The sequence below is a fragment of the Babylonia areolata genome, chromosome 12, assembly GCF_041734735.1.
Source record: "Babylonia areolata isolate BAREFJ2019XMU chromosome 12, ASM4173473v1, whole genome shotgun sequence".
NCBI lineage: Eukaryota > Metazoa > Mollusca > Gastropoda > Neogastropoda > Buccinidae > Babylonia > Babylonia areolata.
The window spans coordinates 20,318,537-20,334,485 of record NC_134887.1 but is presented as its reverse complement, the minus strand read 5'-3'; the positions used below and the strand labels follow the sequence as shown (position 1 = coordinate 20,334,485).

Genomic DNA, 15,949 nt, shown 5'->3' with positions numbered 1-15,949 from the left:
TTGGTTGCATTGGTGGTGCATTTGGGTTCAAGACTTCACAAACGGACTGTAATCTGTGGTTCCTGTCCGTTTACATCCCAGTGTGTCACACGGGTTCAAGTGTGATGTTGGCAAGTGCTTAATTTGAAAGCATAATTTGTACGTGCGGGTACCTGTTTGAACAGCAGTTCCTGGACATCAACATTCAGGTATCGGTATCCGCAATTGTATGCACACACACGCACACGCACGCACACACACACATACACACACACACACGCTTGTGCATGTAACAACATTCATACACACACACACACACACACACACACACACACACACACACACACAACTACCACCAGCTCTACCAGACCATACACAACGACTAATACAACACAGTTCATACTATCCTTTGCTTTTTCCAGCATTTTTGTGCGTTTGACTTTTTCTCATTCTTTTCCTCATCCTTTTTGGGGTTTTTTAGGATGTGTGGCTGAAAGCTTCAGCAGTGACTCTGCCCCAGCTGGAGAGCAGATACAAGGTGTCCTTGCAGAACCTGGTTCTTGTCGAAGATCAACCACCACCACCTCCACCACCACCACCACCACCATACGAAGGTGAGGAGAATGAAACTGAGACTCTTGTTCCTTCTACGCAGTCCACAAACAAAACGGAGGACGCGGCAAAGTTTCCCTACAAAACGTATGGGCCAGATTCCCCTAAACTGTATGGACCAGATGCTACTTCCAGCAACGTTTCCGCTGCCTCTGCGTTGCACAGAATATCTTCCGACCGTCGTGACACTGAGACGTCCTGTCAGACTGCTGCTTGCGGACAAGACTTTGGAACTCAGACTGACATTTCCGTCAGTGTGGCAAACGAACCACAGAAAATCGTCATTCTGGAGACTGTGTGTACAATGTGCGGGACCACGAGACAAATGGCTGAAAGGAAACAAGCTGACATTGAGTCAGTGCTTCAAGGCGCAAAGAGGTCCAAGACACAGCAGCTTGGGAAGGGGGAGGGAAATGCCTGTCAGGTGAATGTGTCTGAGGACAGTCTTGGTACGGGTGAAAGAATCATAACAGTTTTTATTGAAGAAGAGGGAGAGGATACTGGCGTGCAGTCAACAGAGGTTTGTACCCCTGAACTGTCATATGCTCCAGATTCAGTTACAGTTCTAAACGAATCCCTTCCCAGTGATATACCAGGTAAAAACATCCATTCTGAGGTTGGTCAGACAACACATCCTTTTAAATGTGATGAGCATCAGGCTGATGAGCCCCATATTAGCAGACATTTTGTTTCCTCAACACATTCACACTGTGGCTTAGGCCACTCGCACAGATATACAGGACCCTGTGCTTCCAGTACATCTCAGCAGTGCAGGGTGATTGGTGAGAGAGTGATTCAAATGGAGGCAACAAGTCATGTGTCGGGTTTACATCAGGTTCAGAAATGTGTGTGTCATGTACAGACACAGACAGATGATATTGTTCAGAATAGAGACGACTCATTTTCGGAATCAGACTTAACATTACTGTCTGCTGGGGTAAATAACTCAGTTCCCAGTAACAGATTTCATTCACTGATTGATCCAGACACTTTACACCTGCAAGCCGAGATAACTGGGGTAGAGAACACAGTTGCCAATAACAGCTGTTCACTGATTGATCCCGACACTTTAGATCTTCAGGCAGAGACTGAAATGGCAATTGATGCTGAAGAACCGACAGACAATGTTGTTGCTGGTGAGGCACAAAGTGGACAAACGGAGGAAGGTGTTGGCCAGCAGACTGGTTGCAAGGACGCTGCCGAACGTGTACAGAAGTGCCTTGAAGAGGTCCGCAAACTGAAGCTGCTGCTGGAGTCACAAGATGCAGACACGTCCTCACACAGATCTGGTCACACTCTCACGGACGCCATGGATGCGTCCACCACTGCCGTCACCACCACCCAGCTGGAGATGATGCGTGTGATTCTGGATTTCCTTGTTTGCGGCATGGTTCATTTCACCGACCCTTCAGACGTGTCTGTCATCTCAGAGATCTTAACGCTGGCTCTGCAGGCTGCAAAAAACAGCACCCAGTGTGCCCCAGCTTCGCAAGAATGTCAAGTGGCGGGGCGCCTGAAGCTGTGCCTGTTGTCTGCCTTTGGTGCCTGGCTGGGTGAAGAGTTCTACCGCTTCAGGACTGTCATCAGCCAAAAGGCGACTGCCTTCAAACAGCGACACATCACCAACATCAGTGATCTGCCCCCTCCAGCCGATGTGATCGCCGAGCTGTTTCCGTCGTGCATGGTGAGGCTCACCGCTGCGTGGATAGGTCTCGGAGACCTGCGGGCGGCTGAAGCAGTGGAGAGGGACCACTGCTACCAGGGTGGTGGCGCTGGGTGGTCAGGGTGCCGGGACCCCTACCCCTTGGTGCAGCTGGTTCTGGAGCTGCTGAACAACTGTCTGGTCAGCGGTATGGCCCATGTGGTGTACTGCAGGCTGTGACGTGACACCAGTCTCCTCTGTGTTTTCACTCATATACATGTATGAGTGAACTGTTTTACGTGCATGCTTACCCCGCTGTGTAGGCAGCAATACTCCGTTTTTGGGGTGCATGCTGGTTTTGTTTTGTTTTTGTTTTTTTTGTTTTTTGTTGTTGTTTTTTGTTGTTGTTTTTTTCCATAATTCACCAAACGTTGACATAGATTACGAGATCTTTAGTGTGCGGGTTTGATCTGTTGCATGGAAAAAAACATGAAGGGCATTGTGTGTATTTCCCTTTCGTTTGTCTGGCATGTTGCCGCTCTTTATCATGTCACAGTTTGTTTTTTTTAATCAGTGTAGTGTCTGTACAGTGCTTTCATGTAAATACCTGTGACAAGACTGGACATAACTGATTCCGCTGCGGCTACCTTTCGAAAATTGTGTGTGTGTGTGTGTGTGTAAAACCTCTAGACGATGTACTAAGTTTGTGCCAGTTGTGTGTTGCTTACGGGTGGAAAGTTAAGCTGTTTGCCCATTGACAGAGAGCAGGCGATGTCTCTTTTCCCGTGTGATTCGGGTTTGTGTAACAGCATGTAGTCGTGGTACTCGTGTATGTTGCGTGGCGCCCGGAGCGATTCGAACTCACGATCGTCAGCCGCTTTATTGTTGTATACTGCCGTCATGTCTTGTCTTAACTGTTCTGAAAGTCCTTTTTGCAAACAGCTGTGCTCTGAGGAGTGGAGTTAAATCAGCTGAGATTTGGATCAGGTTTTTTTGGTCCAGCTGTCGTTGGGTCTTGTGCCCTGAAGCTGGTGGAACTTCGTCTCTTTGTCATGGCTGCCGCACGTTTCAACCCTCCCTAGCGACGTGAGGAGCACAGTCCTGTCGTCTTCTTGTAGGGCCGCCGCCATCATGTGGCCAACTGGTAGCCTCTCCACTCTCTGTTTAAACTGGAGTGATGGCCTAGAGGTAACGCGCCCGCCTTGGAAGCGAGAGAATCTGAGCTCACTGGTTCGAATCCCTGTACAGTCGCCAGTATTTTCTCCCCCTCCGCTAGGCCTTGAGTGGTGGTCTGGACGCTTGTCATTCGGATGAGACGATAAATCGAGATCTCGTGTGCAGCATGCACTTAGCGCACGTAAAAGAACCCACGGCAACAAAAGGGTTGTCCCTGGCAAAATTCTGTAGAAAAATCCACTTCGATAGGAAAACAAATAAAATTGCAGGCAGGAGAAAATACCAAAAAATGGGCCGTGGTGCTCTCAGTGTAGCAATGCGCTCTCCCTGAGGAGAGCAGCCCGAATTTCACACAGAGAAATCTGGCGTGACAAAAAAACACAAAAAACAAGAGAGGAATACAACCAGCCGCCATGGCGAAGTGGTTAGCGTTGCGGACTGACAGCTGGGAGGACGCAGGTTCGAATCCCATCGGATTTTTCGGTCCGTGACCGGCTCCTACCTAGAGCTGACTGTGCTGTGGGGGACCACACAGTCGAGTGCCATCCACTTCAAGGATGCGTCTTTGGGTGTGCTGCTCTAATTAACTGACCAACACTGCAAGTGTCTGTATCTCTCGGGCCTGGTTAACGCTGGGATATCATTATGACAGGAAGCGTAGAGTACAACCTTGTCACGCAGTCCCAAACCAAAATGGACCTCCGTAGCAATATCGTCATCGTCATCGTCCTCCTCCTCCTCCTCCTTCATCATCATCAATATAAACAAAACAGTCTCAAAGTCTGTGGCCTTTCATGCCCTGCTCTCATGGTGACCTCAGTTTCGATACCCCTCCACTTCTGTGCTTGGGGTGAGTCCTGTCAGTGTCTTCAGTGTCGGCAGATTCATGGGGAACTGTTATTAGAGGGACGTGGTGGCGGTCTCCACTCTGGGAGGGACGCTCACTCAGTCTGGCTCCGCGACAAAGCCATTATTGTCGTTAGTAGGGGGCTTAGTAGGTGGTGTCCTAAGTACGTTAAATCAGAACAGGCACCACTGAACACCACCGAAGTGACTCAGCAGCAGTGCAGGGTCTCCTCTGGTGTGTGGCCTCCTGGCGACCTAACATCGATGGTTCCCTGCGGACTGCCGACGCTGGAACTGTGACAGACGAACCCGGGTGTGGCCGTGTATGGGGGAATCTGAATGAGCGGCGTGGGAGTAATGCCACTGAAACGGTGCAGATGATGGGGCAGCAAAAAATGAAAATAAAAAAAAAATAAAATAAAGGTGGGGGAGAGGGGGATGGGGGGCGGTAATACACGTCTGCTGTGGAACCACACCCCCTCGCCCCCTCCTGTTGCTGACCTGGGTGACTGGGGTTAGTCCATCGAGCTCATTAAAGCTCAGCCTCGTGGGTTAGTCCCACGATCTTAAATAGAATGGACCGAACCATCCTGAAGCTCACCGCGTGACGCCTTGAGGCAATCGTGTCACGCGCACTGCAGCCATAGTAATCCCCAAGCTTACGTGAGCGGGAAAGCAAAATGGAAAACATGCCATGTTGTGCTGCCATTTATTGCTCCAGAAAACCTTCGAAGGCAGGAGAGAAAAGAACCACATTTCACTGTTTGATTAAAAAAAAAAAATTAAACAGTAATATTGTGTACTGAAAGAAAATGTGTGTTTTCTTTTTCTTCATTTTGTTTTCTTTGTATTCTTCTTATTATTATAGTCATAATCATCATCATCATTGTTATTATCATTATCATAGATTTAGTAATAATATTGCGCTTAGGCTTAATTAGAAGTTGTTCTTTTGTTAGTCCTCATGTCTGCTTTGTGTTGTTTTTTTTTTTTTTAAAGAAATATCTAATCTTTGGTTGCTCTTCTGTTTGTCTTCTTGTCAGCTTTACACAGTTTTAAATAATGTGTGTGTGTGTGTGTGTGTGTGTGTGTGTACTTTTCTGTTCACGTGAGATATAACCGTCTGAGACGAGGGAAAAGTTTTTAAAAGTGACGATTAGAAAAGAAAAAAAAGATCACTTACAATACATTGTGCACTGCAAGAAAAATGTATTTACACTTAACATGATTGCTTGCGCACGCACATGTGCGCGCGTGTGTGTGTGCGTCTGTGTCTGCATGAATGCAGTGTGTTTGTGTACGTGTTTGTCTGCGCTCCATGTACAAGGAAATGTATGTATGCAGGGACGCAATTGAAATTTCCTAAGCTCATTGTTTTTTTGTTTTTGTTTTTTTGTTTGTTTTTTCCTCTTAATTCTCAACCACTTTAAGATTTGCCCATAATCAGCCTGAACGACTTTAACAATGGCTTGTGAAGATGCGAGAGATCACATACACACACGCGCGCGCGCGCGCGCGCGCACACACACACACACACACACACACACACACACACAGAGGCAGAGGCGGCTTGAACGCCGCCATGGCTGATCAAGACTGAGACACGGGAAGTCGTAAACATTGTTGTACGTGGTCACACACACACTCACACACACACACACACACACACACACACACACACACGTTTGCTGCACTGTTGGCGACGCGCGCTGCTCGGGATTCACTGACATTACAACAACAACAAAACAACCACACACACACACACACACACACACACTAATATACGTGTATACATAGACACCCCTACACGACACAGACACCGTAGCATACACGTCGCGCGTACACATATACACGTACTCGCACAAACACTGATGCACACACAGCACGCTCGCAGACACACACAAACACGATCGCTGTCCCCGTCAAGCCACGCTTTGTGGAACGGAAACCGCAACACTTGACTAATGCTCTGTGTGTGTGTGTGTGTGTGTGTGTGTGTGTGTGATGAAATTACGTCAGCTGATGATGCAGTGATACATTTTGTGGCTGCAGCTGGCAGATGTTATTTAGATCAGGGATCTGTAGACGAAGCACAAAAGATTCATCTCCATTACGAACAAAAATGTGTTATTTTGTTTTGTTTCAGACTTATGGGAAACACTGTTCTTTCTTGTGTGTGTATATTTGCATACACACACACCCATCCTCCACACACACACACAAACACAAACGCACACGCGTCCATTCCATATTCCCCATCAGGATTGTAAACTGAAGTTCCTACACAGTATGTAAGTGATTCTTTCTAGCCCCTCCCTTTCTTCCCCCTCCCCCCCCCCCCCTCACTTTACTTTCAGCATGATGCGCTTCCAGACACGAGCACGGTGTGTTTACTGTATGGAGTTCAGACGATGTCCGCACTACTGAGTAACCGTCCCCTTTCCCTTGACCGAGATGTCGGCATTCTTGGCGCTTGCTTTTTTTGACTCACTTGTGTAAACAAAGTGAGTCTATGTTTTAACCCCGTGTTCGGTTGTGTGTGTGTGTGTGTGTGTGTCCGTGTGTCTGTGTGTCCGTGGTAAACTTTAACATTGACATTTTCTCTGCAAATACTTTGTCAGTTGACACCAAATTTGGCATAAAAATAGGAAAAATTCAGTTCTTTCCAGTCATCTTGTTTAAAACAATATTGCACCTCTGGGATGGGCACAAAAAAAGATAAAAGAAGCCTAATTATTTGCAAACTGCATTTACTGTTATATTGATATTTTTTGTATTCTCTGAACTTGGCACTCTGACCTCTTATTCTGACACAACAACAAGAGGAGTCATTATTATCATTTTTTTGTTCAAACAGGAACTTCTTTTGCTGAGCATGGAATTTTTATTTATTTTGCAAACGTTTTGGTGCAGATAGTAAAGAAGGGAAATTACTCTGTAATTAATGCTAGGGAACTTAATTTATCACAAGTGAGTCTTGAAGGCCTTGCCTCTCCCGTTTTATATATTTTTTAAAAATAAAATATTTTATACAGCTGGGTTTCCTTTGTCTCGAACTGATTGCAGTAAGGATAACATTTCTGTATCAACTAGATTTAGATCAATGGATTTCAGAAATACTATAGTATCTAGTTCTCAAAAGGCTTTTCCAACCAGATAAAACTCGCCGGTACCAATCAGTTCTGATGATTCTCTTTTTTGCAAGAAAAACAATTCATCATATCAAATTGTACATAAATCAGTTATTTTACTAACATATATATATATATATATATATATATATATATATATATATATATATATATATATATATGTATCCATTTTTTAGTTAAACTTAAGAGTAAAACCACAGACTTGAACCAGGATACGATGCACAACAGACAGAAAGGTAGCAGCAGACGGAACCGAATCTGGCCTGGTCTCGGTGGCTCCAAATCCGAACGGTGGGCAAGACACATTTTCATACCAACGCCCATCTCTCTCTCTCTCTCTCTCTCTCTCTCTCTTGCAGGCACGGATTGGTGCAGAAGTCTGGGGACTGTACGATAATCAAGAAATGGAAAAAGTTCATACACATGCAGTTAAACGCTTCCTTTCGGTGCCTTTGCATTCGTCCAATAAAATATCATATGCATGGTGAAACTGGTGGATACCCACTACATATAAAAACTAAGATCAAATGTATTAGATACTGGCTTAGATTAACACAGCTCATACTGACAAGAATAAGCAGACAAGCTTATGGAATGATGCTAAATCATTTAGATCCTGGGAAAGAAAATTGGGTGCCTTTTTTATATTTTTTAAAATTTTTATTTTATTTTATTTTTTTAAAGAATGTTTTAACCACACAGGGCTTTGGGATTGTCTGGATGTGTCAGGGTGTTGGCAATGATCGAACATTTCTCACAGAATATAAAGACAGATTAATTGTTCGTACAAACAGGATTGGCATGCCCACATTGAAGAGTCAGAAAAATACAGTTGATTCCTCTCTTTTAAGAACATTTTTCAGACAGAAAAATACATTAAAGTAATAAGTAATAAATGGCACAGAACAAGCCTGGCTCAATTCAGACTTAGAACTTTAAGCCTAAATGCATACAAAACATGGTTCTCTGCTGACAGGTCAGCACGGTCCCCTTGTCCTGTGTGTGGTGCTTCAGTTGAAGAGTGAAACTCATTTCCTTTTTATGTGTTAGTATTATGAAGAAATTCGAAAGAAATGTTTAATTTTCAACGGTGACAACTTAGAGAACATGAACATTACCAGTACGCGTTTGATAGATGATGAAGTAAGAATAAGATCACTCGCGAGGTTTATCGCCCAAGCTTGGGATTGTCGGGAAAATAAATTATCTTCGGGAGCCTTATAGTTATCGAAAAAAAGAAAAAAAAAAAAGAATCCACTGCAACCCTGATGCCAGTTCTACAGTTTATAATTCTGAATGACTTTGTAGAAAGTTGGATGGTCGAGATTTTTTTTATCTTCCTTTTTAATCTCAACAATATGTTGTATTTTATGATTTTGTTGTTGTGAGTCATTGATTTTCTTTTTACTCTCAGCAATGTGTCAATTTCTCTGTAAACCGTCGTTATTCTTTTGTTCATACATTGTCCCCCTTGCTAAAGGATAGTTTTGTCAATGGCAATAAAACAAGTGTCCGTGTCCGTGTCGTGCTGGCACGGGTGACGTCAAATACACAGCGTAAGGCGCGCAAGGCTTGTTAATTTGTTTAAGTATGGCTGGTGCGCAAAGTTTATTCTTTGAGAGTATGTGTATGCTCACACCTACGACGTGCCGAGACCTTTCTTATATATTTATTTATTTGTTTATGGATGAAACAAACTAATTTTCAGTTGATATGTGGTATGATACATTATAAACACAGTCATGAAAAACTAATCGAAGTGAATTCAAAACTATGTTACTTGAGTTACAGAACAAAAACCATGTGTGTGTGTGTGAGTACACCTACAACGTACTGGAAAGGTTGAAGTGTCCGTGCATTGTTAGTCTTGTCATTCGCTCGAAATCAGCCCACTTCCGGCCTGTCATTCGCCCAAAAGTCCATGTCAACATTGAGAGTGTGGTGCTCGAAAGACAGCTCGTTTGTGGTTGTGCACGTTTTCGTGGAATGAGTGGTCCGTCAAGTGTTCCAGTTATCGCTATTTCCGGATCGTCAACTTTGACCTGCAGTGGGCGAATGGCGACAGAGAAAAGGAAAACCCATCAGGCCCATGCAGCGTGGTCTTCACGACCGACAGAGCAACTGATTGTTTCCACCAACACAGCCGTTGCCTCCAGCTTTGTGAAAGTAGGACAAACGATCTTCAGCTCCAGCAACTTGATGACGGAGCAGCTGACCCGTGACAGCACCGTCACGATGACAGGGCAGGTGTGCACCACCTCCTCCAGCATGCTGACCACAGGGCAACCGACTGTTGACAACTCAGTGTTTCTAGACTATATGAACGGACTTCAGGTCTACAAATGGATCCTGGTAGCGGCCGTCATCCCTGTGTGTATCGTGGGTCTGGCAGGCAACACTGTGTCAGTGTGGGTCTGGAACGCCAACAGAAAGCACAACTCTGTGGTTCTGCTCTTCCAGTGCCTGGGGCTGGTGGACAACGCCTTCCTGTTGGTGACAGTCGTGCGCAGCTGTCTTCACTATGCCGACCAGCTGCCCCAGGAGAAGGAGGTCATCATTATTCCCGTACTGCTCCTCTTCCACAGCTGGTCCGTGCACGTGACGATGGTCATCGGGATTTCCCGCTGGCTGGCCGTGGCCAGACATGCCTGGATGCAGAGGATCAGGCGTCGCCAGATCGTGATGGTGTGCGGGGGTCTGGGGATTTGGTGCGGCCTGCTGAGTGGCCTGACCCATATGAACAAGGAGGTTCACAGGCAAGAGGCGGAGGAAGAGTACCTGACCATGACCTTGGTGATTCTGGTGGTGCAGTTCATCCTTCCCAACTTGGTGTTGATGGGCTTCAGCATCAGCCTGATGAGGCTCGTCTGTCAGCGATACAGGTGAGTTTGTCCCAGAATATATTGAGTGGTATGTCCGCAGTACGATCAATACCTTGTTTATGATATATCAGAATCTGAATGAGAATAAGCTTATTATGTCAGTAACAGAAATGAAGTATTATGAAGTCAGTGATGCATACAGTTTACTAGCAGAACAGTAAAATTTGGCATACAACATAACAAAATCAGCCACAAGTCATAGCAATCTTCTTTTTTTTTAAATATAACTTTTCCGCACTTTGAAACACACACACACACACACACACACACACACACACACACACACACACACACACTCACACAAGCAATAACGCACACACACATCAAAAAATTAAAATGAAATAAAATAAACATCTTTTCATCCACGCCCACTGTACTGTACAAATATGGTGATGCAGTCAGTAGAATACACTGACACACTACCAAGCTGTGAAACATAACCATGGTTAAGTAAAAACAAAACAAAACAAAACAAAAAAACAAAACAAACACCATCAGTTACAGACATATAAACTTCAATCACAACGGCAAAATTAGCATTTTTATAGTAAAATTAACACTTCAACTCAAATTCAAACTCGGATTCAAATTCAGGTTAAGAAATACAAATTGTGCTGTTACCATCTTTATGGTGGACCTGTAAACAAAGCAAACCAACATTATAAAGAACTCTCTCTCTCTCTTTTTTTTTTTTTTATTATATATATATATATATAATTGTGTCATGAAATGTGCACTATGCGTTGCTATATAATTGTAGAAAAAAAGAATATATCAAATAGTATGGCATTCACATATTTTGGAGACAGTCATATTGTTTGTTTTGTTCCCTGATCTTTAAACAATCTTTTTTGAACTCTCAAAGCCGCGTTTTTATGCATTGTATTGTATTGTATACCTCTTTTTTGTCACAACAGATTTCTCTGTGTTAAATTCGGGTTGTTCTCCCCACGGAGAGTGCGTCGCTACACTGACAGCCCCACCCTTTCTTTTTGTATTTTTTTCTGCATGCAGTTCTATATGTTTTCTTATCGAAGTGGATTTTTCTACAGAATTTTGCCAAGGACAACCCTTTTGTTGCCGTGGGTTCTTGAACATGCGCTAAGTGCATGCTGCACACGGGAACTCGATTAATCGTCTCATCCGAATGACTAGCTTCTAGACCATCACTCAAAGTCAAATGGAGGGGGAGAAAATACTTGCCACTATGTGAACCAGTGCGCTCAGATTCTCTCACTTCCTAGGCGGACGCTTTACATATAGGCTATCACTGCACAAACCTCTGACGCCACAGACCAACTCGACAAACTAATGTGAATGATATGAAGTTTGCTGAAATCAGCAAATAATTTTACGTCGATGATTCTTAGCACAGTGAAATCTTTTTTTTTTTTTTTCTTTTTTCTTTTTTTATTATTATTCTATGTTGTTGTTTGGTTGGATTTTTTGTTGTTGATGTTTTTGTTTTTGTTTTTTGTTTGTTTTTTGTGGGGGGTTTTTGGGTTTTTTTCACCTCATCAGTTCATATACATAATCATAAGAAGCCGTCCAAGCCTTGGTTTAATGCAAAATTCTCAATAACACGAAGGTTTTACCTTCAAACTTAGGCAAGTTCAAGGATACTCCACGAACACTTATTAACATATTGAGCAAAGTTTGGGGGGGGGGAGGGGGGGGGGGGGAGAGAGAGAGATAGCAAGAAAATCGCAAAGCGAAGGAAAATGGATGCCGCATAAATAGTTTTAATGAAAAACCACGGAGGGAAAACAACAAAAAAAAATTAAAAATAAAAAGAAAGAAAAACCAAACCAAAAAACAAATAAAACAAAAACAAAACAAAAAATTCCCCCAAAATTATTCATTCAGAAAGGAGTTCTCAACGACGGATTTCCCAACATAATTGGGCAATTTTGTTTCAGTTCTTTTAAACCTCCCGATTTTCTTTTTTTTTTTATTAACCCTTGCAGTCAGGGAAGGTCAAAGGTGAGTCACCGAGGAAGGACGACAATGACGGTGCTGGGAATTGCTGGGTGTTCCTTGCTGTCCTGTGTGATCGTGGAGTCCAGTAAACTCGTCGCAATGCTGCCTCACGAGGTTTCCGACCTGCACCTACACCTGTGCTTTTACCCTTTACGCGGTCGGCATCCTCGCACCTGTGCTCAACTCCAGTGTCAACGTCTTCCTCTACTTCTTCATCTCGTCGAAGTTAGTTTTATTGAATTATTTCTTTTATTCTATGGGTTGTGGCGGTGTTCATACAGGTGACGGTGGTGGTGGTGGCAGTGGTGGTCGTGGTGGTGAAGTGTGTGTGTGTGTGTGTGTGTGTGTGTGCGTGCGACAATATGGATAGATCCTATAAACGCTTTTTGTTCTCGGGGACCTGTTGGAGCTGTCATGATGGTATGGACCAATAAACCCTTTAGCATTCCTGTGAAAACACACCCCTTTATCTCCTTAGGATTCCTGCGAAAACACTACACTTTTCAGCATTAAGAATTTTCATGACAATATAAACTCTTTGGGATTCTACTGACAGTCATTACACACCAATTAGGATTCCTATGAAAACAAACATATAATCCCTGTAGGATTCCCATGAAACCAAAACCTACAACCCCTGTACAATTCTCATAACAACATAAGCCCTTTCAAATTCCCATGAAAACACAACCCTCTAATTCCTAACGACATGTATTATAAGCGGCATCTAAAAAAAAAAAGCAAAATCAATCAGCCAAGACGAATCATATCTGACTTTTGGGATTTTCGAGATGCTCCCCTCTGGTCGACGGTACAGAAGTATAAGGACGAAACCAATCGCTTCGCCAATAGCTCAATGCCCCCCGTCTCTTGAACAAATCCAGTATGGTACATAGAATTGTGCAATCAACAGCCATCTACCTGAAGATCTAGTCATCAGCCGCATCCACATGTAATACGCGGCTTGTGTGTGTGTGTGTGTGTGAGAGAGAGAGAGAGAGAGAGTGTGTGTGTGTGTGTGCATGCGTGCGTGCATGTGTGTGTGTGTGTGCGTGTAGTGCGTGCATGTGTGAGTATGCAGAAGTTTTTGTATTGATATGCACTTGTATGTATCCTAATTTCTACTGTATCTGTGTTTGTGTATGATTTTCGATTTATGTTCGTACCTTGTTTTGTACCCCCCCCCCCCAATATTCCTTGTGATCCCGGTATACTTGGTAATAAAGACATATTCTATTCTATTCTGTTCTATTCTATTCATTATAATCATCATGGAAATATACTCCCTTTCAGTTTCCCATGAAAACACAACCTTATAAGGTTGTGAAATAACCCAATAAACCCTTTAGGGTTCTCATGACACTGTAAACCCTTAATAATTCTCATAAGAACAGAACCATGTAACCTTTTAGTATTCTCATGAGTAAATGAGCCCTTTCGGATTCCCATGAAAACACAACCCTACAAAACACTTCAATGTTCTCATTACAATATGATATCATACCCTTTAGGATTCCTGTAAAAACACAGCCCAGCCCTTAAAGGTTCTCATGAAAACTATCCTATTAACCACGGGCTTCTCATGACAACATGAACCCCGGGATTCCCATGAAACCAGAGCCCTATAAATCCTGTAAAGTTCTCATAAAAACAACCCTATGAACCCTTTAGGGTAGTCATTGCAATATAAACCCTTTGAGATTCCAACGGAAACAGAACTCCATAAACCGTTTTGGGTTCTCATGAAAACGTATAGACCATTTGTGGTTCTCATTGAAAACAGCCCTGTCAGCCCCTATATTTGGGATTACCCTGACCACACACAAACATCTCAGTCTGATCCCACACAGCCATCTCACCCCACGTTTCCGTGCCTTCAGGTTCAGAGCCTTCCTGCGGCAGACTGTCACATGCCACAACACCAGACGCAGGGGAAGTCAGCTTGAATCCCCCAACCTCCTCCAGCTCCTCCCAGTCTGCCTTGAGGTCTCCCAACATGAACGCACACGCAGGCAGCCTTTGTCAGCAAGGGTTGAGAGATGAGCCAAGAAACAAAACTTCAGAAGATACGACTGAAGAAACAACCCGGCTTGTAAAATTTCCAGCTGATGTTACCGATAGTGTTGTTGTACTCCGCGCAAATGCCTCGATAACAAAGTTTCGTTCTACTTTTATTTTGTAGTTCACTTTTTGATTTCCTCCATTTTTCTTTTCTTCTCACACAAACAAAAGTAAGAATTTCATTTTTTTTTAAATTATGCTTTTAGAAGGGTATTCTAATTTAATTTATTGTATTGTTCCTTGACGAATAGTGTGTGTGTGTGTGTGTGTGTGTGTGTGTGTGTGTGTGTGTCCAGTTAGTAGGCGAGCGTTGGCTTCTGATTTAAACACTTTTGCGTTTATTAGAGCCAGCTTCTTTTCGGCTGGGTGATTGTTCGGCTTCCTTTTCAGCCGGGGGAAGTTGTGTCCATGCGTGAGAATGCTTGTCATTCCCCTTTTTCTTTTCAGTTGTGGCAGTTCCAGAGCAGGGAGGTTACTCCTCCAAACCAGTAGTTGTTGTTTTTCAATCTTTCTTTACAGGTTCCCAGTGGCTAATGAAATTGTGTGTTTTCCTTTTGGTCGAATGAAGACGGGCGGTTGAATGGAGAACAGACTTTGTGTGTGAAGACCATATTTTAACCCTTGCTGGGTCAGCTTTTGGCTTTGGTTTCCGGGATTCGCCACTCTGATACCGAGCTGCTGGATTACGCGGGCCGATGACCAAGGAGATGACGTCAGTGAAAGTTCTGGACCCCCTTGCCCTCCAACACCATCGCTACAACCCACGGCCCGAGGGACACAGTTCAATGGACTGAGTTGAGTTCCAGATTCCCCCGTCCGTCTGAAAGTGTATGAGATTGAGTGTGTGAGTGTGATTCCCATCATATATATTAGTTGGCGGGACATAGTATATTAATTTTTACAATTTGTTAGTGGGCCAGGAAGGTATCCGGGAAAGGGTGAGGGGTGGTGGATTTCGTTTGTCCCCTGTACGAGTGTGTGTGTGATAGTTATCTTTTTGTTGTTGTTGTTTTTTTAAATAAAGCTATTTTTCTTTCATTCTACTCTTGTGCCGAGTTCTCTCTTGACACGGGCCTGAGCGCCCGTCTTGATTTGGCTTGCCATCGCCTGTTCCCGGTTCCGGAGGGTGGGGGTGGTGGGAGTGATTCTGGCATTGTACCCGTTTAGACACCACCACCCCCATCCCATCCTTCCAAATTCATATCAGTGTGGGGAGAACCACGCACAAACCCACACAAGGGGGGGGGTGGGTACAGGGTCATTGTTCATAGCACTTAATCTGTCACCTCCCTTCTTTTACTTCTCGTCTCTCTGAGGAAGGTGGCAGAATGGTTAAAACGCTCGGCTGCTAATATTGTTCGAATCCCGTTCTCGCCCTTTAACCCAAGATTGACTGGAAAATCAAACTGAGCGTCTAGTCTTTTCGATGAGACGATAAACCGAGGTCCCGTGTGCAGCCTGCACTTGGCGCACTGCAAAAGAACCCATGTCAACGAGAGTGTTGTCCTCTAGCAAAATTATGTAAAATGAAATCCACTCTGATAGGTACACAGATACAAAAGCATGCACTCAAGGCCTGACATGCATGTTGGGTTATGCTGCTGTCAGGCATCTGCCTA

The 15,949-nt window shown here is 44.0% G+C and overlaps 2 protein-coding genes across 2 annotated transcripts in view; both read left to right on the top strand.

Moving 5' to 3' along the window:
- Nucleotides 1-5,042, top strand: part of LOC143288439 (uncharacterized) — a 15,955-nt gene extending 10,913 nt beyond the window's left edge. The window contains exon 4 of the mRNA XM_076596927.1: nt 461-5,042. Within this exon, the coding sequence (XP_076453042.1) occupies nt 461-2,473 (2,013 nt within the window). The 3' untranslated portion in view covers nt 2,474-5,042. The remainder of the gene's footprint in view (nt 1-460) is intronic.
- A 4,156-nt stretch (nt 5,043-9,198) lies between these two features.
- Nucleotides 9,199-15,386, top strand: LOC143288440 (uncharacterized). Its single transcript, XM_076596928.1, has 3 exons — nt 9,199-10,289; nt 12,257-12,494; nt 14,150-15,386. Exons 1-3 carry the CDS (start codon nt 9,394-9,396, stop codon nt 14,213-14,215), a joined length of 1,200 nt encoding a protein of 399 aa, XP_076453043.1. The 5' UTR covers nt 9,199-9,393; the 3' UTR covers nt 14,216-15,386.
- The last annotated feature ends 563 nt before the right edge of the window (nt 15,387-15,949 follow it).

What these genes read in the sequence shown, in the direction of transcription:
- LOC143288440 (XM_076596928.1), top strand. Translation starts at nt 9,394, where the DNA reads ATGAGTGGTCCGTCAAGTGTTCCAGTTATCGCTATTTCCGGATCGTCA. An exon ending in CTCGTCTGTCAGCGATACAG is followed by an intron (nt 10,290 to 12,256) that starts GTGAGTTTGTCC and finishes TAACCCTTGCAG; the next exon opens with TCAGGGAAGGTCAAAGGTGA. An exon ending in TACTTCTTCATCTCGTCGAA is followed by an intron (nt 12,495 to 14,149) that starts GTTAGTTTTATT and finishes CCGTGCCTTCAG; the next exon opens with GTTCAGAGCCTTCCTGCGGC.